We start from the raw sequence: 26,721 nt of genomic DNA on the forward strand, positions 1-26,721 counted from the left end.
CGGTTAACGGCTGCTGCCTTCACGTACGCCTCAAAGCTCAGACTTTTCATCCACGAGTCACGATGTCCGCCAATAAATGTGATAATACAATAAGCTTAATGTAGAGAATGTAGAGAAAGCTGTAAATCTGCTAATCAGGGTAAAACATCAGTCAACTCAGGCCAAAAGGTTACACTAAAGATTAAGTAAAGAGAGGAGAACGGTGGCATAATTTCCACGCTGACAGACACAAAAACACTAGACTTTCACCTTCAGTTTATGACACCCGTCCCACATAATTTTACTCGAATATCATAAAGGCCCACGCATCCACATTCGTGCTTGTTCAGTGAGTTGCAATATTTCGAGTAGTTATGAAGGCAACACTTAACCAGCCGATTGTTCCAATCACCCGAAGAATGAAGCTGGAGTTTCCAGAGCAGAAGTTTGTAATAGTCTGCACTGTATTATGTTAATTTCAACAATTGCCCAAGAATAGATAAAAAGTGTATGTTATTGGAGAGAAAACTGCTTAGTACCTCATAATGACCATTTCGGCAACTCTCTAAAGGCAAAGCACGTCTGAAAATAGCAATAGTAAGTGTCAAAACAGACATTTGCAACATTTCTTCAAGGGTGTATCTATCACCTGGATGGAGCTGGAACTTGCTGATTTTTATTCAGATGAGGAAGAAAATCTTGTTGTTTTTTTTTTTTTTTTTAGAAGATTCTTTTTTCTGATATTTGTGATATGCTGCTGGGGAAAAGTGTCTTGTAAATGTCAATGATAATGAGAATTTATAGGCTACTGTAGGCTATGAAGGCTACATGTGATTCAATTTGCAATATGTCAATCTGAGATTCTTTGAAGAGTGATAAAAATGAGGGAGGAACAAAGAAGACTGTCTAAGAAGATATTCCCCCCCTCAAATCCACAAAGAGTGTGCTCTGCAAGCTAATTTTCTGAAAAGAGGTATATTGCATCGCTAATGTGGTGGTTTTGTAGTTGTAATGTTGCCCTCTGCTGGCTGTACATATGTCAGTCAGTTATCTAGGAGGTCAAATAGTATCATAAAAACCTGCCAGGTCATATATAGTTATTTGGAGTGATGTGTGGCTTCGGGGTTTGTGGCTTTCAGCAGATTTAAATGATCTATAAATCAATTAGACATATTTCTAGTAATAAACTCATGCCAGGTGGTGTTAATGTGAATTCAGAGATTGAAACATAAGATACATGAATCATATCTGGTGTGGAGTGAAGCAAATGACAATGTCCTTAATGGAACCATCACATCCTGCTGTTATGAGATGTATAAGCTACATCACACTTTGAGAGGTAGACATTTCTGTTTTACTTCAGTAAATTCGGGAGCCACAAATTATAGACTCAGAACACAGAATACATTGCATTGTTCAAAGCAACCGACGAGGTGAGATCTAATCAGACTAAGCTCCACTTTGGTCGGAATCATACCATAATGCTACTTACATGTTAATGCAGTGGTGCTCTAAAATGTAAAAGGGACTATTTGTCACATTTTGCTCCACTTTTACTATTTCACAGTATTTTTTTTTTTACTGAAAACAGTTGTTCCCATTCATATTTATAATTATGAAGGCAGCATTTACTTGTGATGAGGTTTTTACTGAGAAATTGTTATTTATACTAAGATGTACTTTGAGTAAAGGATATAATTCATTACTCTGGGGCAGGGGACGGCAAGCTTTACTAACAAAAGAGCCATTGTTGGCCAAAAAAGAAGAAAAAATGCCGCAACAGAGCCTCAAACCTTATTTGACTGAAGATAAAACAGCCTGTTAAGTCTAAGTTAGCCTACCAACATTACTAATAGGTCAGAACTGTTAGAGCGTGAAGCTTTTACAGCTTCTACCTCTCACCCGGGTTCTTTTTCCTAAACTTGGTTTACAAAACACTCAGGACAAATGAATAAAGTCAACCATTTATTGAAAGAATCATAGCCAAATGCAATGCTCAGCGCTGGACTCTGCCAAGTGACCCCAATGGCATCACAAGACAAAGTGATTACAAAAACCCAGATGTTACACAAAGCTTCTTGGATTTTGGCGAAATCCCGGACAATGGGTGGGCTCTTTAACGCAATTGGTCAATTTGGAAATGATATGCATTGGTTACCACCCATTAACCAAGCATCTGGAGATTGAACATCTCACTGATCTTTCAAACTTTATGTGTATGTGTTGTTGTCTGCTGAAGCTTCACATCCTATCCTCGGCTCCCCCATGCATACCTTTCCCTGAACTCGGACCTCTCCTAACCGTAAATGACCAGTCCTGTCAATGTATGACCCAGGTCAGGTCAGAATTTTAAGTCTCAGGTAACCTGAGTACCCCCACTCCCACAGAACTAGCATTTATTTATTTGTTTTTGTCAGAGTGCAGCGAGGACTCGTGTGTAAATGAGAGGCTGGACACTGAAGAAAATATCTCAGGAGAATTGGAAGCAAAAGTTAATCTAGCTAGGAAAACTCAAAACTAGACTCAAATTGGCAAAAATAGAGGTTATGGCACTGGGGAATAGACTTTGGTGAGTTATAATGCACATTTTAGTTGACTTAAGCCACAGCGAGCCACAGCAGATGGCCCAGAGCTACAGGTTGTAAATATCTGCTCTGGGGAAACAAATAAATGTTTGTTAGAGTTAGTTTGGCCACTAAACTTTGTCTATTGGTTTAGTTGTCGAAAACCATTCTATATATGTAACACGATGATAGCATGAATCTCAAGACAATATAGTGTGAGTCCATGTGAATTGTGAAACACCTGTAACCTGAAGAAATTCTAGATTCCACATAAAATCGTGAAGACAGCTTCATATATAGCAGGATAAACCTCAAGTACGGGGGACAACATTTATTTTAGAAGCTGGAATGAGCTGGGATTGGCAGCAGGGCCTTGACTAATACAGAATATAAATCTTAATAGCTTTTCATGATATAAAGCAGCACCTAATGGAGTGTCTGGCCTTCTGGCTATAAAATTAAATGTCACTGTCGCTTCGTCGACCCACATTATCATACAAGAGACTGAACATTGACGTCACACTTCTAATAAATATACAAATGAAATACAGAGGTGCAAAATGTGACTCTTTAAATAGCTATCTCCGCCTGCCCCCCAGTCCCCATTGATAGGAAAGATTCTCTTAGGCCGGACACACTAATAAAGTTCAGTTTTATTGCTTGACTAAGAAGAAGTGAAAGCACAAATTTAACATCTTACCAGAACAAGGCCTCTAAATAATGTGCACGACTCAATCTGCTTCAGTGACCCATGGAAAAATCTGGGCTGTCTTAAATTGACTTAAAATGTCAGATGGCTTATAGGCTACGAGGCTTTGAACATTTTAGCATTTCCACTGAACCACTGTGCAAGTAATTATGCAGTTTTATTAGGATTTCTCACTGCTTTGTATGCGGCTCCATTTGTGGAGTATTTCTGTGCGCTTTGAGTCAAGAGGATTCAAATGGCCTGAGAGTTTAATGAGCTGGTAGCATAAAAACATTAGTCATTTGGCTGCCCGCTTTGTCCACCTGCTCCCCTACGGGATGCTGTTGAGAATGACATCTGAAACACCTGCTTCGATCCCATTTACAAAGTCAGTAAAACAGTCAATCACGCTGAAGAGATGGTAAAACATGACTGTGCCCTTGAAGCATGGGCCATGGCACTTGTCTTTTTATTGGGCCTATAATTCACCTGTGACTGCCTGTTGATTTATCACACTTAGAAGGGATGGAGCTGTGGATATAGCTGATGGTTGTTGTGGCCAGTAAAAGTGTGTGTGTGTGTGTGTGTGTGTGTGTGTGTGTGTGTGTGTGTATCTGTCTGCTGCGTGGCATGCAGGAGGGGGGATAGGCTACAGCTGAAGGTATATAACCCGGTTGGAACCAACAGACCATGTACAAGTCTCCTTTCCACCTGAGGACCACCGTGCGAATCAGAGCCACTTCCAGCAGCAGTGATGAAGTGTAACCATCTCCTGTCCTGGGCCTTCCTTCTCGTGGCCTCGGGCCCACTGCTGGCTCACCCCATCACAGAATCTGCAGAGATGCCCTACCCAGGACCTGGTGAGTGGAAAGTAATATCTCCATTATAACTATAATTCCCAGAAAGTCACTATTTCAGTACCTTGATTAGCATTTGTAGTAATAAAACACAATTTGTTTGTTAAGATGAATGGCAGGTGAGTCATGCCCTCAGGCCTGGAAGTAATTACTTGAGAGTCGCAGCGTTGAACACTAATTGTTCTGCCAAAGTTCAAACACATGGGCTATTGATGGAGGGTTTCTCTGCTGTCAGAGAATACATCAATTATTTGTTCAAGTAATTAAAAAGTCATCATTAACTGCTGATGAATATGTCATGACAAACTGCTTAACATTTAGCCTTAACTACACAAATAATCCAGATAAATGTCAAGAAATATTACACTGTGTGATTATACACCTGTCAATTATGCATTCAAACTTTGTGTGGTTGTTTGGTTGTGCTCAGTGTCAGTGGAGGACCGAGGAGTCGGCACTCTGGATGATCTGTCCCTCTCTGAGCAAAGCTTCCAGTCTCAGGATGGTGCTGGTCTCAGATATTCCCCTCTGATATCTGGGGAGTTTAACAGAGAAGGTAAGAAAGACACATAAAAACACAGATTATATTATATTAAAGGGACAGTTGACTCCCCAATGAAAAATACTTTTTTCTCTTCCCTGTAGGGCTATTTATCAATTTAGATTGCTGGAGTTATAGTGGATTATCTTGACTAACCAGATCATGCTTTTTTGGAAGGAAATATTGCTAAAGAGGTTTTCAAATGCATTTTTAAATGGGCCCTCTGAGCACCACAAGCTGAGTGCCAGTTCCATTATATTCAAAAGAAGGCAGGCATATCTCCAGCACTTGACAACTAAACAATATTGGTTGATAAATAGCACTGCAGGTAAGAAAAAAATAATGTATTTCTGATTTTGGGGTAAATTGTCCTTTCAAAGTGCTCTTACTCAAAGCATACATTTACTGTATGCAGGGAAAATCCCCCACTTTCTTTCAGCAGAAACATTGTACTGCAAATTAGAATTGGAACACACAATTACAGCAGTGTAGCCATATTTTTTTATATTGTTTGATACAAAGCAGCAGCAATGGAGACATTGATCAAGACCAGTTAGTTTGTAGTTGTTGACAGAGGTCCTTTACTAAGAGCCTGACATGCACAGAAACATGGCTACTAAAACAAGCTGACACAACTTATCTCAACTATCTGAATAATCTCATGGTTTTTTTCTCTCTCTCAGGTTTAAGAACAGGCCTGCTTCCTCGGGGGATGAAAAGAGAGGTAGGTGTTCTACAAATATTATGCCTGAAAGAGCAAAGAAAAGTAAGCCATGTGCTCTAAATAAAATGTTTATCACTACTGCTTTATCCTATCTCTAAGGTCCTACTGGAGAAACAAAGTCTGCTAAATCCATTCAGCAGTGTGCTGGGCATCCGAAAGCAGTTCAGGAAGAGAGCGGGGAATTCTGAGTGTTTCTGGAAGTACTGTGTCTAAAACTGTCAACAGGCATTGGTGCTACACACAAGAGACAGGGCTTGCACTAAAACAAAAATCCTATCTCGTACTCTCATGCAGACAAAATAAGTAACACTGTGCGTGCATACACTGTGCATATGCATGCCCACAGGCATGTACTCACAGATACACACTCGCATACATAGGCTCTGTCAGTAATGGTTCACAGAGGTATGATTGAGGCAAATTGTTAGGACTTTTGAGTTACTGAGATTATTTTAATGTTGTGTGAAACTATATTTATGTGCACAGATTTGTTAAAAGTCCTTGGTTGTCTGCTGTATGACTAAATGTATTTGAAATGTGAGATGTTGCAGCACTGGATATTGAATAGAAATAAACACTATATTATAAATAATGTCTCTGCTAATTGTATTCTCTAAATAAAAGGCACAAGAAACAATTACTCCTTCCTAATGGAAAAGAAGAAACAAAAAGACGGAGCAAACTTTTTTCTCGAGTTTTCTTCATTTTTTCCTTTTTTTATTATTTTACAGCAGAAAGAATATAAAGCATTCAGAAAACATCTTCCATATTTTAAGGGCAATTCAAAACGTTTTGCATGGCTTCAGCAGCTGAAATCTCTTTTTTTTTTAACATATCCATCGAGTCAGTGACGCTTGTACATGCACAATTACAAAAATAAAACTTACAAACAAGAGAAGGGAAGAAAAAGGAGAAAAGCAAAACACATTAGGAGAACCAAGAGGAGATGAAGTTTTAAGGGCAGGGGTCGGGAGCGGAGAAAAATTGGGTCACATAACAGGGAAAGACAGAGAGAAAGACAGCTATAGAGGAGAGGAAAATAGATCTAACACTAGTTCACATGCAAAGTGTCGAGGACCCGTAACTTTCTATCAAAGCAGGGCCTTTTTTTTCTTCTCGGTTTGGAATTGATGAAAACGTGCAGTTCGGTAAAGGGTGCCATATAATTGCTGTCCATAAACTACTGAATGCTTGTCTTGCAATACTGGCATTTGCATAAGAGTAAGTCGACTACATGTGTCCAATCATTTTAAACTTCACTAGGTCTATAGGTCTCCACAAAATAGTTCTTTATTGCTCTGTGTCCACAAGTGGAATATGTTGTAAAACTGTTTCTGTTCTGTTGTCCTGATGTGCCTACCTTTCTCTGGTTTGGGTGCTCGGGAAAAAGAAGAGGAGGAAAGGCAGATTCTCAGGTCAATTCACAGAACGTCTTGAAATTGATAATACTATATATCAAGAGTGCCTATCAGCTAACCTGTCATCCCATTCATAAATGGCAGTAAAAACAAGATTTGCAGGTGAACTTTTCATATAACTACACTCTTAATCTTAAATACCCTCTACACTTTGTCACTTAGATAAATTAAAGGCCTAAAGAACTGGCCAGAATTATACTATGATTTGACAGTCTTCTAAGACAGAAAGTCAAATCATTTATCTTAATGAGCTATATATAACAGGCCTTTTATTCCAGGGCTCCACCGATGTCTGCAGTGTTCAACGTTACTCAGAGGAAATGGATTATATTTGATATTCATTCATTTTAAAGACGGTGAACCTGTCTGTCTTTACCAGAAAGCACTGCTGAAAAGTTTCTCTATTTCAACTTCAGCTTCTTCTGCTGTGAATCACGTGTCCCGCTCTGCTTCCTCCTCCCCATTTTGGCACCCTGAGTAAAATACAGAAGGGAGGTGAACCAGTCCCTCAGCCTGGACAAGAGCAATGCTGCTCAGTGTACAAATGAAACTGACACCTTGACATGTCTGCATGTGTGCTGTGCTGTGTCTTGTGCATGTGTTCGTGTGTACTGTGTGTCACTTAGTTAATACTTGCTATACATACTGTCACAATGGCCTCCAACCTTGTCCCTTTGTCCTATTTTAAGTTGGGAGCACACTGATAAGATCTAAAAGAATTTAAAAAACTAAAGAAAAGGTCTAAAAAGTTAGAGCTTGGTCTAAAAACAATCCTGTCCTCGTGCTTTGCTATGAAAAACCTCAGCAGCTACTGCCGAGTATCGATCATTGGCTCATTTGTGGGTTTCCTGTCAGTCCTCCAGTCACATGCCCTCTGTCTTTCTGAGTTCTGTGACACGTCAAACCAACGTTCATCGTTTGACAGAACAGTAAGTCTTTTAACAAGTCTATCTGACTACCGATTCTAGGAAAAATAAGCATGCTTTAGGTGCAGTTCGGTCACCCAGTTAACTATTTTACCCATGCAAGCATAATAAATCCTTCTCCTTTTTGCCACGACATTGCATTGGCTATGCATTCTAACCACAGACCAGGAGGATGAATGCAAGGCAACAAACCCCAGTAGTGGCATTTCTAAGAGTGATTTTAACAAGCTGTCCCATTAGAAAAACATAACAAAAAGAAGGCATGAAAATAAAAATAAAGCTTAGCATGTTGACAAGCTGGAGTGCTGTACTGATACTGGAGTGAACGGGGAATATCATATTGTGGCTTTGGTGAGTGTAAGGTGATGGTGATCATGTGTGTTCATGTTGAGGATACAGCACTGTCTGTGGGCGACCAATGTTCGTTCACATTCTCTCAACCTCAGGTACATTGAATGCATTCTGACACTGGGTTTGTGTGATCAGGATATGAATAGGCACTTTCTACATAAACACTCGGGAAATAAAGTTTACATATCAGGTGTGTGGAAAAACAACAAAACAACCAGTCAGTCAGTCGAGGAAATAAATCGGAGAAATACCTACTTAGCCTAATAATTATTTGACAAACATGACAACACTTCAATAAACAAAACTCAAGTTTTTCAGTGGCACTTGGCTGAATAATCAAATGTCATTACTTTGATACAGAATACACTTTCTGGTAGTTCTTGTAAAATATATTGTAGAAATTAGGCAGCAACCAACAGGCACCTCGACACCAGCAGCTCATGTTCCATCTCAGATTGTTCCTACAGCCCAATCAAAACTGCTATATATGTATATATTATCCAATGTACAAGACACATCGTATGCCTTATAATTATAAATGGCACCAGTGCACTGTTTTAGTTACTACAGTCATTTTGGCTCATTGACCCTGCATCGAGGCAAGTGACAACTTTTTAGTGCTGTCCTTCCGGATAGAATCGGTTTAGCACCTTTGACTGTTGGAACAGTTGTAGTTTTGCAAATGCTTTCAGCTGCTTGACAAAGAAATCCAGTCATGTTCAGTATGCTACACATGTTTTTCAACTAGACATCTTTTTCTTTGTTCTTTTTGACATGGTATACAAAGTCTATTTAGATCCTGGCAGCCTTGATCAAGGTGTCTTTTATTAAAACAAATTGTATTAGGAAAATCCTGTCACCGGTTTGTTACAGGGATTAGCCAAGAATTGATAAATCAATGCCTGCTGCAACATCGTGTAAATTTAAAGAGGCGAATTCAATCTTTCTCAGTGACAGAGAGTGATTGCTTTACAGGAACACCGTGAACAAGGCTGCCAATCTTCAAGATCAGGCAAGATACCTCAGTAACACATTCCATTTGCGATGACAACAAAAATAAAACTCAAACTCTGCTATGGTTTATTCAGTGATGGTCAAATGCTTCAGTTATCTGCGTGAATGGTGGAGATATGAGAGACTTAAATGCTTTCTGCTTAAATATGACTCCCTTTTCAAACTGTGTACCTTATTGTTCTAGTGATCCTCGACCACTTGTGATCTCATGGTCTTCAGTGCTAGTGTGTATTTCACTGTATGATTATCTGTTCTGCAAAAATTAACTTAATTCTCTTCTTAAGCTATATAGCATTCACATACCTTGGCACCATTGGCAAAAGATTCTTGGTAGCCCAAAACAAACAAATAAAAAAAGAAATGTAAACATAACCATACTTGTTTTAAGATAATTTTGCAGACTTCTCCTAACTCTAAATACAGTATTTTTTTTAACATTTTTATATTGCAATAATATCATGCTTTAGCAAAATGTTCTTCTCAAGAACAATCAAAATAAAATAAAATACTCTAATAGTGAAATAGTTTTAATTTTACAGAGCATAGCCACTACTGCTTTTGTTGTTTTTTCCCTTTTGACTCTGTTCATACTTTTCATGCACATAGCTCATTTTTATCCCAGGTATTTACACTATTTACAAACAATACAACCATACTTCTTAGGCATTCAAACAAAACTATACAAATATTCTGTTTTTGTCTCGTACCTGTTTTTGACCCATTTTTTAATGAATAAAATAATATATTTCTAAAATACAATCCCCTTTGGGTAAATGTTTTTTTCCTACGTACTTTCAGCCTTCTTTATATACAGAAATCGCTCAATTGTCAAAAATATGGATTTGTCAAACCCCTATTTTGGGACAAGCTTAGGGACCCCTCAAAGAATCTCTAAGACGTCAAGGCAATGTATGTGATCTTCCCCTCAAAAGCCTTTAACAGGCTCTGAAGTTCATTTAAAAAGAACAGTAATAACCTGCATGACCATAACCATTACAACACAAAATAGGCAAGTTCTTTTCTCGTGTTAGATTTCAGAGGATCAATCAACTGAACGAAACAAAATGAAACTAAAGAGAATACAAAGAAACAAAGACAATACGGGGATAGCTTCATTACTGAGATGATAGAACTTATGGCGGAGAAGATGGAAACAAAAAGAAAATCAGAGGATAGGCTGAAAGACTAGACCATAAGCACACAAGCAAAGACTTTTCTTGCCAAGAAGTCATGCATTTTTTCTTGGTAGGATTCAACAACATAGAGTCTGAAGATACAGATCACCAATACATTGGACATGATGGAACAAATACATTGGACAGTATGGAACAAATTCAAGTAAGAAAGTGACAATATATACGATAAAGCATAGGTTTTTTTTTACGAAATGGCAAAACAGAATTATTTTATCCCCCATCTGCTTCTGCATGGTTAAACCCCGGACTACATTCATTTGTAGCTCCACCCGTGTAGGCAGACTGGTGGGGCAGAGCACAGTGGGACAGCAAGAATTGTTGAGCTAAATTGAATATCATATCATCTACAGCAGTGGATAGAAGTGGGCGTGTGGGTAACCAATATATTTGGTTAAAAAAAATCCTTCTCCAAATGAATTGATTTGTCACTTAAAAAATTATGAAATACAATTAGAGCCCAGAGTGTTTCTGCGTGGTCTCCCTATCCTCTGAGATCTTCTGCAGCAGCCTTACGTCTCTTGAGGTCCTCGTGTTTGACAGACCTCCACAGGCATGTCCTGTGTTCACTTCCTCCCCGTCCCAAACATCTTCATATTCAAAAAAGACAAAGCAATCCATGAAAAAGTGCAAAAAATGCCATGAAGCAAATGTTCTGCACCCCCCACCCCGACCCTTTTTAGTTTATAATCCCGTAGAAGTTGCCACTCTCCGACCAAAAACAAGTCAGTGGAAAGAATAGATATGTGAAAAAATGCTGTTGTACATGTAATAGTAGTTGAACCAGTAACACTGCAGTAGTAGTAATAATTGCAGTGCTTGCATTGATGTTTTTTTTCTTCCATTTCTCTTGTAAAATGTCTCGGGTACAAACAAAAAAGAAAAGAGGAGTCAGGAGAGTGATGTCACATCGCGAGGGGGCTCTTCTGAGGGGTCTCATGTTCCCTGGCCCTTTTCAATTCTTTCACCCTGGAACACAGAGAGAGAGAGGAGCGTCCATCAGTACAACTTACACAACTAGAGTTTTTTTTAGTTACAAGCTGATTAAGACACACACAGGCCTAACAGCATCACGCTGTTCAGCCAGAACTATCAGAACAACATCAGCCCAGATCATCAGGAGCTACGGCTGGCCTGTGAAAGAAAACGTTGGTCATTGAATTGAACTTTGGAATGTACAGAAGAGGATAATTATAGCACAATTACAGAATTATTACCATATTAATCTATTACATTTGGCATAAAATGCACTTTTGTGACGCAATAAATACGAGAAATCTGGAGTGTCTGAAGTGTCCCAAAACAATATGGTGATGATATTATAATTACTATAATTATAGTTATTAATTAAGTTAATGTTATTCTCTTCATAGTGACTTTTTCCCCTCAAAATGCAGCATGTGACACTGGTGCTTCTCAGCATGAGGTGACTACTCCTTTGATTACTGCAAAAAATTGTTAAACTGTCTTTCGACCCTAGAGACTTTTTTCAGCTCAGAACCCCTTACAATGTGACATGACCTATTTTTCAGACCTCTGCAGTCTTAGTTATGTGATAGAACAACAAAAAGGAAATGTATATAAAATATATTAGACATGGATTAAATATACTTGCAGATTCTAGGATGTATAGATTTTCCTTTAGTTTTGAAAATAACAATATTCTTAGTTGAACTATAAAACCTTTTGAAAAACCAACAACAATATAAAACAAATTGATATATATATATATATCATGATAGTTTAAATGAATATATCTTCAAACTTTGCACAAATCACTCTTCTACACTTTGAATCTATTTATGAAAGGCATGAATCATTGCACTGAATCTTTAAAGTTGAGGTCACTTCCAAAAAAAAGACTAAAAGAAGCATTTCCAAAAACACTGGTTGGTCAAGGCTCAGAAAAAATGCTCCATTTGTAATATTTCAAATCTTCATAAACACATTGCCTGGCAGCTGATAAAAGAATACAGCAGAAGTTGGTGTGGGTTCATGGAAGAGACACGTGTCTCAAGTGTATGAGCAAACAGCGGTCAGCCTGTGGAGTGCATGGTACTCTTTTACACAGTACATTTGATTTTAAGACATTGTACATGATCATGTAATGGATTGAGCCAACTCATATTCTGAGCAAAAAATAACTACTGCAACATTTATGTATTGAAGAGAGGCAGACCACATAGATACACGGTTGGTGGCAGTGTGTGTGTGTGTGTGTGTGTGTGTGTGTGTGTGTGTGTGCTGCATCCTCTCATGCTGAGGCTGGAGTATTCCCTGAAGGGATGAATCTATTAAAGCTCTCTGTTTTAGTCCCAAAGGGTGGAATAACCTATTGTTTGTTTTTGTTCTGTGACCTATATGCTATCACAGCTTCCTAACCTATATCACAGTACAGCAGACACGCCTGCCATAGGAGCTGGTTACATAGACAATCTGCTCTAAAAGCATGGTGCCCTATTTTAGGACAGCAGATATGGAAAAGAGTAAAAACATGAAATATGAATGTCAAAAGCAAGAAGGTTAAAGGCTTGTGAAAATAGACTTTTACTAAGTGTTTTCCCATCCAGGTGTATCTTTTTGTATTTTTTAAATTGTATTTATTTTGCTTTGATGAAACAGGAGGCATAAACATTCAGCAGTTTGACACAGTTTGACGGAAATTAGAGGTCCCCCTCTCAGTCTGTCGAGTGGCTAGAAACAGGACACACAGCCAGTCAGACAGACAGACAACTACTTGAGAAACAGCAGGCCCATAGCATGCCTAAAGGTAGAAGAGCAAGGCTCAGAGTTGTCACCACTTGACATGCAGCAGAATAAAACATGATTGAAAAAAGCTTCCTGTTTTCTCAAACCGGCTATCTGCATAACCACACAAAAAATAAAAAATAAAAAACAATATGAACAAAAAGTAATTCCCGAGGAGAGAAGGACAGAGATAAAGAGAGTCAGAGAAGTGCCTGTTAAGTGTTGCAGTGACATTGTCATTCATAAGCATTTTGTTAGTTCGAGATAGGTTCTGCTCTTAATCTGAGCTTCTCAGTCCACCTGTGGCTCCAGTCGGCAGCCCTCATGCAAGCAGGCATCAAGCAACAGTGATGGAGAAGGAGGTAGGGTGGGTGGAGGGATGAGAGAGAAAGAGCAAAAGAGAAAATGAGAGTAAGGGAAGGAGGGAGAGAATGCAAAGGCTGAGACCTCAGGAGGAGATAATTGTATTATTTAAAAGTAAGAGTGAGAGACAGAGAGGGAGATAAGAGTGAGAAAGAGGCATACAGAATAACGGAGAGAGAGAGAGCGAGAGAGAGAGAGAGAGAGAGAGAGAGAGAGAGAGAGAGGAAGAGGCACGAACTGAGTTGCTGAGGCTGCACTCACCCGCTTGAACAGTCTATGGTCCATCAAGGGGCTTGGCATAAACAGCAAAACAATACCAGACAGCTATTAGCACACAGTAGGCACTGTGAGGGAGGGGGCGAGGACAGGTGGGGGCCAAATACAGTGAGGGGGAGGGGTAGAGCTTAGGTGTTGGAAACATTTCTAAACACCCAATTTGTCCAACAAAAATAAATCAAACACACAACACCAGTAAAAAGAATAGTTGAGAGATAGACATGTATATGAAACTAGTGTTATTTTCTACTCTGTTAATGATTAGCTTAATTTAGACCATCAACCAACCCGTGCAGTGAATCTGAATGTGAAGTATAATCTAGTCTATGTAAAGTTGTGTGTGCATGTATAAGTGAGTATGTGTGAGAGTCAGTGTCGGGGTCTACCTGTGGCGGCAGCGACGTAGGAACCTCATGATCTTCCTGGCAGCCTGATCCTGCCTCTTTGTGAGCAGACTGCTTCTGCAAAACAACAGACAGAGAAAAGTGTCTCACTGTTTGGAGGGCAACAAAATCACTGGCTGTTAATATGAATTTGAGTCAACTCTCATCTTTCAGTGAAAATGTGACTAACCTGAAGCTGTTCACAGTCCCTAAAATCCTTCTGTAAATTTGCTTTAACCTCCTAACAATCGTGGCCCTGGGCAACATACAGCCTTTCAGCAACAAGGCCATTTTCAAAGAATCTCTTGACCTCTGACCTCAATATATCAAATATAACCTAATGCTCATCCCATACAATTTGGAGCAAAAAACATGCAGCTTTTCTCATGCTGTACAAATGTTTGTATTTGAATACTTCTGCATACCGGGGTCCCTAAACAGTTGGAATTGCATAACTTGGGTAGGAAGCTGAGACTCTTTTGCATTCATTGAGACCAATTGTATTAATATGTGTTGATGTATGTTCACATACTGACATTTCATGGTAGTGAGATCTTTTTTTAAACTTGACCTCACTGTATAAGATAACCAGATGTGACCTCTTGGATGGTCACAGCCCTGTAAGACTTCATACCCACAAAAAGAAACCTAGAGCATTCAGATAGTGCATGGATTTCCAAGGTATATTGACAATAAAGGGGTATCTTAGCAGTTTCCAGGTAAGAGGTTAGGGGATCTTGTTATCTTCTAATAACTCCAATAATTTAAGTATTTGCAGTCTGACTTAAAGGTTTCTTGACTTTCCTGCTGTGTTTAACAGGATTAATGTATTCCAGCATTTGGCCTACAGTATGTGTCTACCTCAGTTTGTGCTGCACCAGGGCAGCAGCAGCCCCGCGGTGGTGGGGCTTCAGCCTGCCAAACTCCTTGTAGCTGCGGTAGTATTGCTGAATGAGCACGGCAGCCCTCCTGCTCTGCTGAAACTTCTTTTGTTCGTGGTAGCTGCGGAATTTACTCTGGATAAGGATGGCGGCCTGCGTCATCTTCTTATAAAGTGCATACTGCCAACGAGAACAAAACAATATGTCACGCATTGCTGTGTGAGAACACTGCGGCTGTGCTATGGGATCACATTGTAATAAAAGAACATAAGCTAAGGTTTGGCAATGAACTTAGCTGCTGGTAGTGAAAAATGTTTACCTTCAAGGCTATCCATGTTAGCTTGCAAAAGAAAAAGGGAAATATTGTGAATGATGCACTAACATAGTTGTAGTCTAGCCTCAAAATCTCAATGTTACTAACTAATTAAATATACAGTATGTAAGAGTATTTAGTTAACTCATGTAGATATGTGTCTCCTAAAAGACAGAGATATACACCAATTACAATGGAATCTGTAAACAAAAGCACTGATTAGTGACCATATCAGGATCACTTCAATGCTTGGGTGGTGCCTACCTGTTTGTATTTCTTGTAACAACGTTGAATAACAGCAGCAGCTACTTCCTGTTGCTCTCTGAGTGGCCGCCCCTGTTGGAGAGTAGAGTGGGAGAGGTCAGAGGTCACAGTTGAACCTGCATTTTGCCACAAAGGGTATTGGTGGCTCTGTCAAGTCTCCCTGAGGTCTCCTGGTGTCACCCGCATGTGAGTCCACCCCTGGTGAACTGGCCCCCCATGTAAGCAGTGAGGAGGAGAAGGTGAACTGTTGAGCGACAGAGAGCCAAAGGTCCACCTCAGTATCAGCTGGTAGACAGGCATAACAGATCACTGTAAACAACAGCGAACAGTTTGTCATATGAAAACTCATTAAAAGTAGCTTGGGGGTGGGTAGCGAGTTGCGGAATGGGATCGGGCAGGGGGAAAGGACTGGTGTGTGGAGAGCTAGTTAAAAACAGGCAGTAGCAGGCTCCATACACCTAACTAAGAGAGAGAAACAGAGACAAAGAGAGAGGAGGAGAACATAAGCTTAATTGTGTCTAATTGGAGCGGGGATACGGGGGACAGTGCAGTCGTTCCTCTAAGCAAGGCCATGCTCTGCTCAAGGCACCTTCCCATGCTGAAACCACAGGGACATATTTGGATATATTTTTGTTTATGTTGTAACGTGTATATGAGCAGAGGAAGAGAGAATGAGACAGAGGTAGAGGTAGAAAAATGTGAATAATATTAAGCATGATTAGAAACAGGATTTCCTTAGACGAAAGATACTAAAGAACCGTGTCACAACACTGAACTTTACTGCAAAAATAAGGGCTCCGTAGCTTGGAACCATATAAAAGTGAACCCTTCAACATCTCTCAACAAGCCCAAAACAACCATCTCAAAATACCAGTCCTAACAGCACAGCCCTGTCACTGCAGGCTGCAGTACACACAGCATATGGCACCTGAGCGCCGGGCCTGTACCTTGTACTTGCGGAAGGCAGTTTGGACTAGGCGGGCGGCCTCATACAGCTCTCTCTGCTCTGGATCTGACAGAGTCAGCTGGGCCAGGTCTCGCTCCACTTTGCTGTTGGAGGCATTGATGAACTCACTCCAGTCGGCTGGGGATGGGAGTGTGGACCTTTCCAGGGGGCCCTCTCTCAGTGGAGACCCCCCAGGACTGAGGCTAGGGTTGGACGATGGGGTCAGGGGTTCGTTATAGAGAGATCTAAGGAAAGAAGATGACAGATATGTTCACTTTATTTGAAAACCCTTCTTTTCTTTTTCAGATGTTTAGTGTAGGAATGAAGCAGGTAGTGAATCTGTAATAGGAGGTGGGGACTCAAGTAACATGACTTGGACCGGATTCAGACTCAAACAACTTGACTTTAGACTCAAGTTGACAAAATCTACAAAGACTTGCAACTCGACACCAATGACTTGTTTCTTTACTTGGACTTGAGCAATTTGACTTGAAAATACTTGATACCTTCCCCCAAGCACAAAGATGGAAAAGTAGCATTCTAAAAACTTTGAAGATAAATACAAATTTTAAAAAGCATACATGATTAAATGCCAAAATATCATCACACATTATGACTCGTTTAGGTGTTTTGGACTTCACTGGAACATGAGTGCAAAGACTTTAATCTTCTTGTGACTTGCAAAAAACCACTTGGTCTCACCTCTGTTTACAATACACCTGTTTAATTCAACATCTAACACTTAGGCTTATGATCAATTTATGCATCTTATTAACACATAATGCTCCATCCTTCAGTACCATAAGGGTGAACATAGGAATCAGTCACAACAAATTGAAATGGTTATCTTTTTACACTGTGTACCAACTTCCATGCCACATAAAGCTATTTGACAAATTGTAATAGGAAGTGTTTATTTTTAGCTTATTTATTTATATATCTGCCTGCGAACTTCACCAAAAACTGTAGTGGGTGTAAATTAAACTTTCAAAAAATACCACTGTCACAGATAATAAGCAATCTTGATCCACCACCCCCTCCATCAATCAAATAAAACAGCCTCTCCTTTTAGATTGACATCCTGCTGGTTTACACTTGAATGATCCATTGTGGCATTATGCTTAGTACAAATCCTGTTTCACACTAAAATGCAGTTTTACTCTCATGTACACTACAGGCCAAAAGTTTGGAAGCAAGATCAAATTTGTACAAAAAAGATCATAGTTTCATTGCTATACTTTGCAACAAAATAAATGTGATTATTATACAAAGAATAAATTATTAGAACACATTTTACCATGATTATCAGGTCTTTTGTTTTTTATTGCTTAGACTTTGTGCATCCTGCTTTCCTTAATGTATAAATCTTTGCTCTTGTTTCTTTACACAGCTGCTTCAATTTTAGCCATTTCTTTGGTAGTTTGTCAGAGATATGAACACAGTTGAGATTTATTGGGATTTTTGTATCCAAACTCTCAAAAGCCAAAGAGCTAAAGTGAATAATGCAAGCTGTGATTTGTTTTTTACTTTTGCACTGAAGTTGTGACTCTTCCAAATCTTCTCAACACTAAAACTAAGCCCTTCTTTTATTTTGTTAACATTTACTCAGCAATGGTTTGGTAACATCAATGTATACCTAAAAGTGAATTGAGGAACATGATTCAATTCAATAAAGATAAAGTCTGATCATGCAGTAAACACATTCAAAAATCCAAAGAATCCATACTGGTTTTTAAGAAAGCCATTGTGAACAGAAAACCGTACAGTATGTGCGCCATGTATAAATGTGTTCATCATAGTGTTTTTTTTTACTGTCCAACTATTTTACTCCCACAATGTAGTAACCTTTTTGGACAATACCAGGGGGCAATAACAAAGCATAGCAAAAAAGATGAATGCAGTGGTGAGTACACACGCTGTACACAAACCCATACACTGGCAATTCAATATGCACTTCTGCAGTTCTCTGCCCCACGGTGCTCCTTACCGTAGGTGTATGATGCTCGGCAGCTGTTCCACATCTCCAAGGTAGTTGGCCAGCCAGTTCATGGTGTTGCTGACCCCTGACGTGTCTAAGGGCACAGACTCGGCTGCAGTGAAGTTCTCCCTCTTGATTCTCTCTGGCGTTGCTTCAATTATGTGCTCTGCTAGAGTCATCATGTTTGCCTGTTTTGTTGAGACAAACAAAGACAACTCAGGGGAGGACCCACATTGTCAATATTTATCACTGTACATAATCGAATGTTTACCAATCTTGGTAACTGTACATGGCCAAGGCATGCACGTAAATTTGGCTGTGTGATTAAATATCAGCTTTAATGCCGATATAGTGGATTAAAGATGAGCATGATACTGTAAGAGGCTAAAATTCCTAATCCAGCACTTCATCTGTTAGAGGAGTAGTTAGACTGAGATGGATGGCTGGAAGAATCCCTTGGCTATAGAAGTGGATCAATAGAGAGAGTTTATTATGCAGTGATGGTCATCGACATAGTGCCAGGTTGGCCTGGTGCAGGCCGCCTACCCAGTACAGAAGGCGGACATAAAAGAGGTGGCATGGTGCGGTTATGTCCAATTTTAATCTTATCTTGCCATGCTTTCTTCACTGGGAACAATGTAATTCATATGCATGCCACTTTTCAGAGTGGTGTTACTGAAATACCTCCCTCTAATAGATATGTAATCTAACAACTACACTATAATATATGCTTCTTCAGGTTCCCCTTGACTGCTTGCTCCCATGCATCCCTTCGTATTACTGGCTGGAAGAAGGGACATATTATTTTATGCTGTTTCTGTGATGCAGGTATTTTAATCAGGAGCAAAATGTTTTCGTCCAGAATTATTTTTGACCTTACATCTGTGGTTGTTCCGATGCCAAGTTATGCACATTTAGCTGACGGAGTACAAAGTTGTTTATTCTCACCTGCAGGTCATCCATCTGTGTGAGACAGTCCTGGTTCTCCAGGTCTTCCCGATAGGATAATAGTTCCGCATCAGCCATTTCTCTGTCAGCCATCACCAGCATGCCTAGCTGTTCCCGCTGACGCAACCGATTGACCAGTTTCTCCTTCCCCAGGCTGCTGCTTCCGCTGACACCCAACGCCTTCCTCCCCATACCACTGCTGGAGAAACTTTCTCTGGATGTCCATCTGGTTGTCCCAGTGCTGCCTCCTGTAGACAGGCTCTTGTCTGAGCTCAGGCCCTCTGAGGACAGGCTCTTGGGGCTAGAGGACAGCTTGTGGAGCTGTTGCTGCTCCAGGCTCAGTGGAACAGACATGGCCTTGTCAGGCCGAGTCTGAAACAGTTCTGGGTTGGGTTTATGTTTTTTCGCTAGTGGGAGGTCTCTTTGACCCTCGCTGCTGTAGTAGTTGGAGGGCTCTGACCTGGGCCTTCTTAAGTCTGCAAAAAGCACAACATATAAAAATTAGCTGCATAATACAGAAACACAAAAAGAATATAAGAAGCAAATGTGAGGCTATAATCTTAACTAGTGTACAGTAAGAGTGAGCCAAATAGAGAGCTGCACTGGCCTGGATTTAGGCTTGTGGTGCTGGATGTGGTTGTAGTGGTGGCAGGACCCCCTTTCTTGCCGCTGGGTGCTACTCCACTGTTGTTTGCCCAGCTGACCATCCAGCTGTCTGTGGTGGGGGTGTCAGGGGCTGGGGAGAAAGACATGCGAGTTGTGGGTGGTAGGGTGGGCTGCTGCTGCTCTTCTCTTTGTAGCTGCTCCAGGCATTCAGCCAATTTGGTATGACCACGAGATCGGGCAATTGAGAGGGGTAAGCGACCCAGAGAGTCTGGGATAGCGAGGGCACGTCTGTCCCATTTATACAGAACCACTGCTGCCTCCAGGTGACCCAGTGCACATGCCCACATCTGGATGGAAAACAGACGGATGAAAAGAAGAAGCAGAGGAAAACAGAGTTAATGGCAAGACAAGCATCAATCTGCACTGACAGGTTTCTCTCAAAACGTATTACACAAACTAGGATTTTCTTGTTCACACTGTTGTAAACTTCAGCTCTCTTACCAGAGGTGTGCAGGAGAAGTGATCTACATTGAGAGGGTCCACTTCTAACTCCAAATCAATACTGTCAGCATGTTTGGTACTGGATGGAAGACAGAAAAACAATTAGTATCTCACTGCTATTTAGTGCGGTGAACACCAATTACTAACCAAAGTGCCATTATACAGTATGCAGAGTATTTTGTTCTCACCGCCACTTGATGAGTGTCTGGATGAGGGTGGCGTAGCCCTGGCCTGCAGCCAGGTGAAGGAGTGTCATGCCTCTGAAGGTCTTGGAGTGGATTAAATGTTTGGACTTGGCCCAGCAAGCTCTGCTCATCATCTTCTCACAGACCACCACGACACGACTCTCAAAGGAGCTGCTGGCCTGCGTCTGACCAGATAAACACTTTCATACACAGAAGAGAATATCATTATTGGTTGTTGAATAAGCCTCTTCACCACCAACAACAACAACACAATCACTCAATTATGTTGTAAGTAGTTACACAGTACTTTTGTCAATCACTAGTGACAAAACACAATGTGTCCGCTGTCACATCCGTTTTTATGCACAGCATATGAGTGGCATGTTGTGGCTTGTTACCTGTGACTGGCTGTTGTTGCCTCCACCTCCTCCGCCTCCTCCCCCTCCTCCTCCTCCCCCTGTTCCTCCTCCAGCTCCGCCACTCCCTGCACTGCTCGACTGCTGGTGGCTGGCCATCTCTGCCATCCTCCTCTCCATCTGCTCCAAGCGCTCCAGGATAGACATTCTGAACTGGTTATCTAGGCAAACAGTGGGACATAGAAGAAGAACACGTCAGCACAGAAGTAGCATCCAGTGTGCTTTTTTTTTTAATGGCTGTCTTTGCTAATACCAGCACAAACAACCCTACGTCCTGACAAGACAAATGATCACACAGTATGCACCACAAGCTGCACCAAATATGTTACTCTGAGCAGCATTAAGACTGTCGCAGTGACTTGGGGCTTAACATCATGAGGGATGCAATCAACCATTTAAGAACAAATGCACGAGTCTATTTCTGAGATACTGCAAAGCTGATGGCAAGTGAATATTCTACCTTCAGCTGCAACATAAAAAAACCATAATCATTATTAATCTCCCCAGAGTGCAAATGAAATAAAATGGCATCAATCATAAACTTCATCAAAACATTGGCTTTACTAAAATAACCTTTAGAGCCCATCAATCATCTGCTAATGGCTGCCATCCCTAAACTTCTACTGCCATCTCTCCCGCACTACTCAAACACAACCCAGCAGACTAATAAAGGTTGAACGATTGGCCAATGACTGGGGGCATGTTAAATGTGGCCACCCTTTCACAAAGGGCTTCAGGGCATGCTGTGGGGGGAGTGTACAGCTGAAGGCCCTCTCCAGCTGATTAAGTACACCTTATTATGGCCAAAGAGTCCAAGTCCACCCCAGTTCCATGAGCCTGTACGGTACGAGGACTAAGAAGCTGACAGTACAGAATCCATCACAAATTTCATCTATCCAGAGTCCTTGAAGACCCAGCCTTTCCATACATCAAGATGAATGGAGGTGTATAAGACTTCAGAGTGTTTACATTCTGCTAAGGAGGCGACTGCTGCTTTGTACCCTGTGTCAGTCAGTGTAGTTTTGCTGGTTGTTTCTACTCAGGTTTTCAGTGTTGTCAGAAATATAGAACACACTGCATAATTCAATACCTAAGTGAGGGCAGAGCAAGTGCCTTCTAAAGACATATTTTAATTAGTGAAACAGGCACAAAAAAAAAAAAACGGGGTGTAAGTGAAGAAATTAAGCAGATTGTGATATTATTGAGGGGGTTCTCATCACTGTGTAAAAAGTTCACACACTTACAGACACTGCAATTTAAACCTGTTGCAATACATTTTGTAGGATGATAAGACACGAGGTTCAATGAGACATTTAGGAAACCATGTAGGTTTAGGAAACCACACGCACACGCACACGTACACACACACACACACACACACACACACACACATGCAATGCTGTGTACAGACAGTGGGAATGGGATGGGCACAGTGAGCCCACTGCAGCAGGGAGTATAGAAGACTGCATTAGCATTCCCCATTTAGCCACTATGAGGCCGTTTCTGTGGCAACCTGCTGCCGAGCGGTAACTAGGCGACAGGAACATGGCTGTGTGTGTGTATGGTCTGCTTGCGTGCTATTGGCTTATTGATGAAGGGGAGGGGAAGGACTCCAGCAAAAAAGAAAAAATGGAGAGAGAAAGGCAAACAATGAAAAAAATAGAGTCCATAAATCTTCTTTGCTGTGCTTTTGTGTACTTGGCCTACTCTCTTTTTTCAGTGTTGACGCCATAGGTAGGGACCTAATGACGATAAGTGGGGAGCCTTCACAGCACGACCTGGTGACATTTGTGCTTTACGGTATCTTGGCAGTCACGGCTCACGGCTCCATGGGGAGCTAATGTCACAGTCAGACCTCCTATAAGCCACTGTAAAAGAGGTCAAGTAACTGCTATCATTGGACAGAAAAACATAATGTCACTGGCTGGTAAATTAGTACTCTCCATGACAACATGCTGCACTGTGAATAATGTACTTGGAGGACAACACCAATGCCTTCAGTCCCTGTGTGTGTGTGTGTGTGTGTGTGTGTGTGTGTGTGCACGTGCTGTAGACTGTCTACGTGAGCCTGCTGTCTGATCAGCCGATCACTCTCTTATCAAGCAGCAAAATGCTTGCAGCACTTCCTCCTATGTGGGATCCATCTTCACCTCTCAGATGGTGACTAGTGGAAACAGGTGAGGTAAAGCTTTCAGAGCCTGTTCAAGACTGAGTGCTTGAGTCAGGGGGGGAGTCAGAGGGTTGAGATAGGTCACAGCACTACAACCTGACTTGGTAGGAGGCTATGCTCTCCCTCTCCCTCTCCCTCTGGCTGACATGGGAGGGAAGAGATGTAGACGGAGAGATGTAGACAGAGAGAGAGAGGGGATAGTTAGCGGTAGGCTGACATGTCTTTGTTCAGACCCAGTGCTGCAGTGTGCTGCAGTGCAGATGATGTCATCTCCACCTGCTGCCTGCTGCTCCAAATGCGATGCACGTCCACTGCAGAGGGAGGATGGGGGTAGAGACGAGTGGGAGGGGAGAGGGAGGAGATATGGAAGGTGAGCAGCCAAACAGAACTGTGACAACACTGTGACGTCGTCAACGCCCTCCCACTCTCTGGTTTACTCCCTTGTGACGGTGTGTGGCAGCAGACGTGGTCATTCTCACACATTTGGGGCAGACTGTGACATGCTATTTTAAGAAATATTTGGGTGCAAAAATGAGGCTGAGCACCACTCATTATATTGACACTTGAATGAAAGTTGACATGACAGCCGAGATGTAAACTTACAGCTGTCATGACACAAATATGCTTTCCAAAGCAAAGCTTCTGCAAATGAGTTCACTCGCTTGTGGAGATTTATTATACATCTTACCCTCACTTTTGTTGATGTATGGGCCTGCAGGAATTAGACCGTTACTGACTTTCCCCATCCAAATTGGATATGTAAAATACAAAAGGAGGATAAAGTCTTCATATTCCAAAATCAAAAACTACACTGATTTTCATGCTCCATCGATTCTCTCACACTTCTATCTACCTGAACTCAAGTCTTATGGAATGTTAAATGTTATCTAGTTACGTTAATGAGAGCAGCTGAGAGAATGAAGGTTTTTTTTTTCCTGTACAGCCTGTTACATAATAATTAGAGTCTTGGAGCTTTTTGAAATTACAGTGAATATGCTGCTGAATGACTACCGGACTTGTCTCCTCTTAGAAGTGAGAGGAAAACCTCTTACTTCTGGGACGAAAGCCTGGAGAGGATGGGAAAATACCACCCTTCAGATCTGTAAAAAAAAGTCACAGTTGCCTTGGCTAAAAAGGGAAGATTACGCATTTAGAATGTGAAAAAAAACCCCACTTAATACTCTGATAAAAGGTCTTGAACTTTCATGACCGATAACCCAAATGAGTAATTTTGTCGCTTGCCTTGGGAACCAACGCTGATTAGAATAAATTACTAGTGTTGTCTTCATGGGACCCATCAGACGCTGGCCTGTGACCTGGTCCCGTCATACAGATTAAGAAGCTTGGCTCCATGGGGAAAATCTATTCATCAGTTCTACATAAAATCCATAGCATAAGTATACTTCCTGCATCAGAAATGAAGCGCCTGATCTCTGTCGCTCTGCTGTTGCTTCTTATAAGCGTCTCTCGAAGGACACTTGTCCTCTGAGAGAAGCAGAGAGCAGAGGACCCCTGCATTGGGTTTTAACCCACACAACGTCATAGCCCTGCCCCGTGTGATCGGCCTCATCTCTGGGACATAGCAGCAGCTCCTCATGAGACAGGTTGATATACAGACAGATAGGGGAAGGAAGGACAGGGCTGTTTATTGAAGTGCACAGTAGGAGTGAGAGGAGACTGAAGGGAGGAAGAAGACAGCAGGAGAGATTACAGGTAAGAAAAGGACAAAGGGTGAAGTGAGATGAGAAGACAGGAGTAAGGTTATTCATGTAGTGAACTTCTGATAGAGTGTGGGAGGACATCTTTAGTCCTCACTTCCAAACCTCTGGTTGTGTTCATGTCAATCAGGTTTAGTGCTGGACCTCATTATCGCTCTGCAGCCAGTCAACTTCTCACATGTAACCCAGCAGGAAGACCGGAGGCCAGCCTCCCTCTGGGTCTCTGTGTGAGCTGAGTGACAGGGGCTGGTATTTGTGACCGTGCAGGGGAAGGGGCCAGGCCATCTGGCAGCAGCCCTCGCAGCTGGAACACATGGCTGTCAGTTGATCAAAGGCTGACATTACTTTCACATAGTGTAATGAGTGGTTGTGGCTCCCATCTATTATTACTTTTTCTTCCATTTCCTTCCTGTAGCAAGGTGATAACAGAATACTTCAATTGTAACTAAGACTAATATTGTATATAATAAAAACTGTACAATCAGTTCTTATGGCATCAAATCAAATGGAGGATGCTGTCTATCGATCCATCTGCTATATGGCTTATCCTTTTCAGGGTCATGGGGGGCGGATGAGAAGCAGGGTACATCCTGGACAGGTCGTCAATGCATCCATCCATGCATCCAATCCAGGCTTACACACATAAACAGACAAATTAATTCCCCTTCACACCTGGACATGACTAACTTTCCAATTCACTTAACATGTATGTTTTTTTTTAACTATTGAAGGAAACTCAATCATCTGGAGGAACATGCAAATAGTTCATAGTGACTTGATTTTTTGCCATTACAATACTCTAAAACAATTCTGCTGACGTTTGGTGTTAATAAATGTTCTTATAGCTCAACTTGTGTTGCATACAACAATGTGAAACTTGTGCACAACAGCAGAAGACCTTCACACACGAGGCACTACGCTTGTTGTCAACTGGGGCTGTCACTATTCTCCAAATCCATAATTCAGTTAAACTTTCTTGTTTTGATTTGATTCATTCATTATCCTTAGCTGCTCATACAAACTAGGGTAGACGGGGGCTGGAGCCAATCCCAGCTGACATTCGGTGTGACGATTCAATTCAATTTCTATTTAGTTCAATTTCTATCATGTTTTGATCGTAAAGATCAGCAGATCATTGGGTTTATATAAAAAAATATATAGTTTAATCAGTATCAAGTGTGATATGACATTGTTATGTACATTCTAAGGCCACAAGGTACATTTTCTATTTTTGTCAAATCTGCTTTTGATTTTGCTAATTAATTTTTTAAATTATTTTTTTCATTTAGAATAGCATCGCCCAAACGTCAACATTTTGATTTCTCGTCTAGCAATTTCAGAAACCATTGGCTATGAGTCTAAAGTTGATTTAGTTTCTGTGGGCAATGGCCAATATTTCAGGGTTCTAGTGTTGCCAGAAGATATCCGAACCAGCACTTCGTCTTTACAGTCCGATTAGCAACTTCATCAACACTTTTTGTAGGTATTTAAGGTCAAAATAATATTTTAGCTTATCTCTATCAACAGATATCTACTGATCATGTATGTATGTATGTATGTATGTATGTACAGTAGTGTTCAAAATAATAGCAGTCCAATGTGACTAACCAGATTAATCCTGGTTTTTAGTATATTTTTTATTGCTACATGGCAAACAAGGTACCAGTAGGTGCAGTAGACTCTCAGAAAACCAACAAGACCCAGCATTCGTGATATGCAGCTCTTAAGGCTGTGACATTGGGTAATTAGTTGAAAGGGGTGTGTTAAAAA

At 41.0% G+C, this 26,721-nt stretch overlaps 2 protein-coding genes across 5 annotated transcripts in view; one reads left to right on the top strand and one right to left on the bottom strand.

The window, feature by feature from the left end:
- The first annotated feature begins 424 nt into the window (after nucleotides 1–424).
- LOC131972074 (urotensin-2-like) lies at nucleotides 425–5,939 on the top strand. Of its 2 annotated transcripts, none has more exons than XM_059333827.1 (5): nucleotides 425–576; nucleotides 3,868–4,091; nucleotides 4,519–4,644; nucleotides 5,313–5,353; nucleotides 5,453–5,939. In XM_059333827.1, the coding sequence occupies exons 2-5, from the start codon at nucleotides 3,986–3,988 to the stop codon at nucleotides 5,564–5,566; spliced, it is 387 nt and encodes a 128-aa protein (XP_059189810.1). In that variant the 5' UTR covers nucleotides 425–576; nucleotides 3,868–3,985; the 3' UTR covers nucleotides 5,567–5,939. The 2 variants fall into 2 exon arrangements, with proteins under 2 accessions (XP_059189810.1, XP_059189809.1); XM_059333826.1 differs by lacking the exon at nucleotides 425–576 and adding an exon at nucleotides 730–952.
- Nucleotides 5,940–6,098: 159 nt separating this feature from the next.
- camta1a (calmodulin binding transcription activator 1a) overlaps nucleotides 6,099–26,721 on the bottom strand; it is a 301,590-nt gene continuing 280,967 nt past the window's right edge. For 2 of the 3 annotated variants that reach the window (XM_059332352.1, XM_059332353.1), the window contains 13 exons: nucleotides 21,046–21,224; nucleotides 20,651–20,847; nucleotides 20,463–20,541; nucleotides 19,963–20,308; nucleotides 19,356–19,831; nucleotides 18,417–18,595; nucleotides 16,431–16,674; nucleotides 15,484–15,555; nucleotides 15,226–15,246; nucleotides 14,887–15,086; nucleotides 14,029–14,103; nucleotides 13,628–13,658; nucleotides 6,099–11,224 (listed from right to left, as the gene is read on the bottom strand). In XM_059332352.1, coding sequence (XP_059188335.1) covers nucleotides 11,192–11,224; nucleotides 13,628–13,658; nucleotides 14,029–14,103; nucleotides 14,887–15,086; nucleotides 15,226–15,246; nucleotides 15,484–15,555; nucleotides 16,431–16,674; nucleotides 18,417–18,595; nucleotides 19,356–19,831; nucleotides 19,963–20,308; nucleotides 20,463–20,541; nucleotides 20,651–20,847; nucleotides 21,046–21,224 — 2,132 coding nt within the window. In that variant the 3' untranslated portion in view covers nucleotides 6,099–11,191. Of the gene's footprint in view, nucleotides 11,225–13,604; nucleotides 13,659–14,028; nucleotides 14,104–14,886; nucleotides 15,087–15,225; nucleotides 15,247–15,483; nucleotides 15,556–16,430; nucleotides 16,675–18,416; nucleotides 18,596–19,355; nucleotides 19,832–19,962; nucleotides 20,309–20,462; nucleotides 20,542–20,650; nucleotides 20,848–21,045; nucleotides 21,225–26,721 lie in introns of all 3 variants that reach the window. The other variant, XM_059332354.1, reaches the window with a different exon arrangement.

Source organism: Centropristis striata, chromosome 5 (assembly GCF_030273125.1).
Source record: "Centropristis striata isolate RG_2023a ecotype Rhode Island chromosome 5, C.striata_1.0, whole genome shotgun sequence".
NCBI lineage: Eukaryota > Metazoa > Chordata > Actinopteri > Perciformes > Serranidae > Centropristis > Centropristis striata.

Bases quoted from the DNA above. Each gene is read 5' to 3' on its own strand.
- LOC131972074 (XM_059333827.1), top strand. From the start codon at position 3,986: ATGAAGTGTAACCATCTCCTGTCCTGGGCCTTCCTTCTCGTGGCCTCG. The intron at 4,092-4,518 runs GTGAGTGGAAAG...GGTTGTGCTCAG, and splicing joins GATGCCCTACCCAGGACCTG to TGTCAGTGGAGGACCGAGGA. The intron at 4,645-5,312 runs GTAAGAAAGACA...TCTCTCTCTCAG, and splicing joins TGGGGAGTTTAACAGAGAAG to GTTTAAGAACAGGCCTGCTT.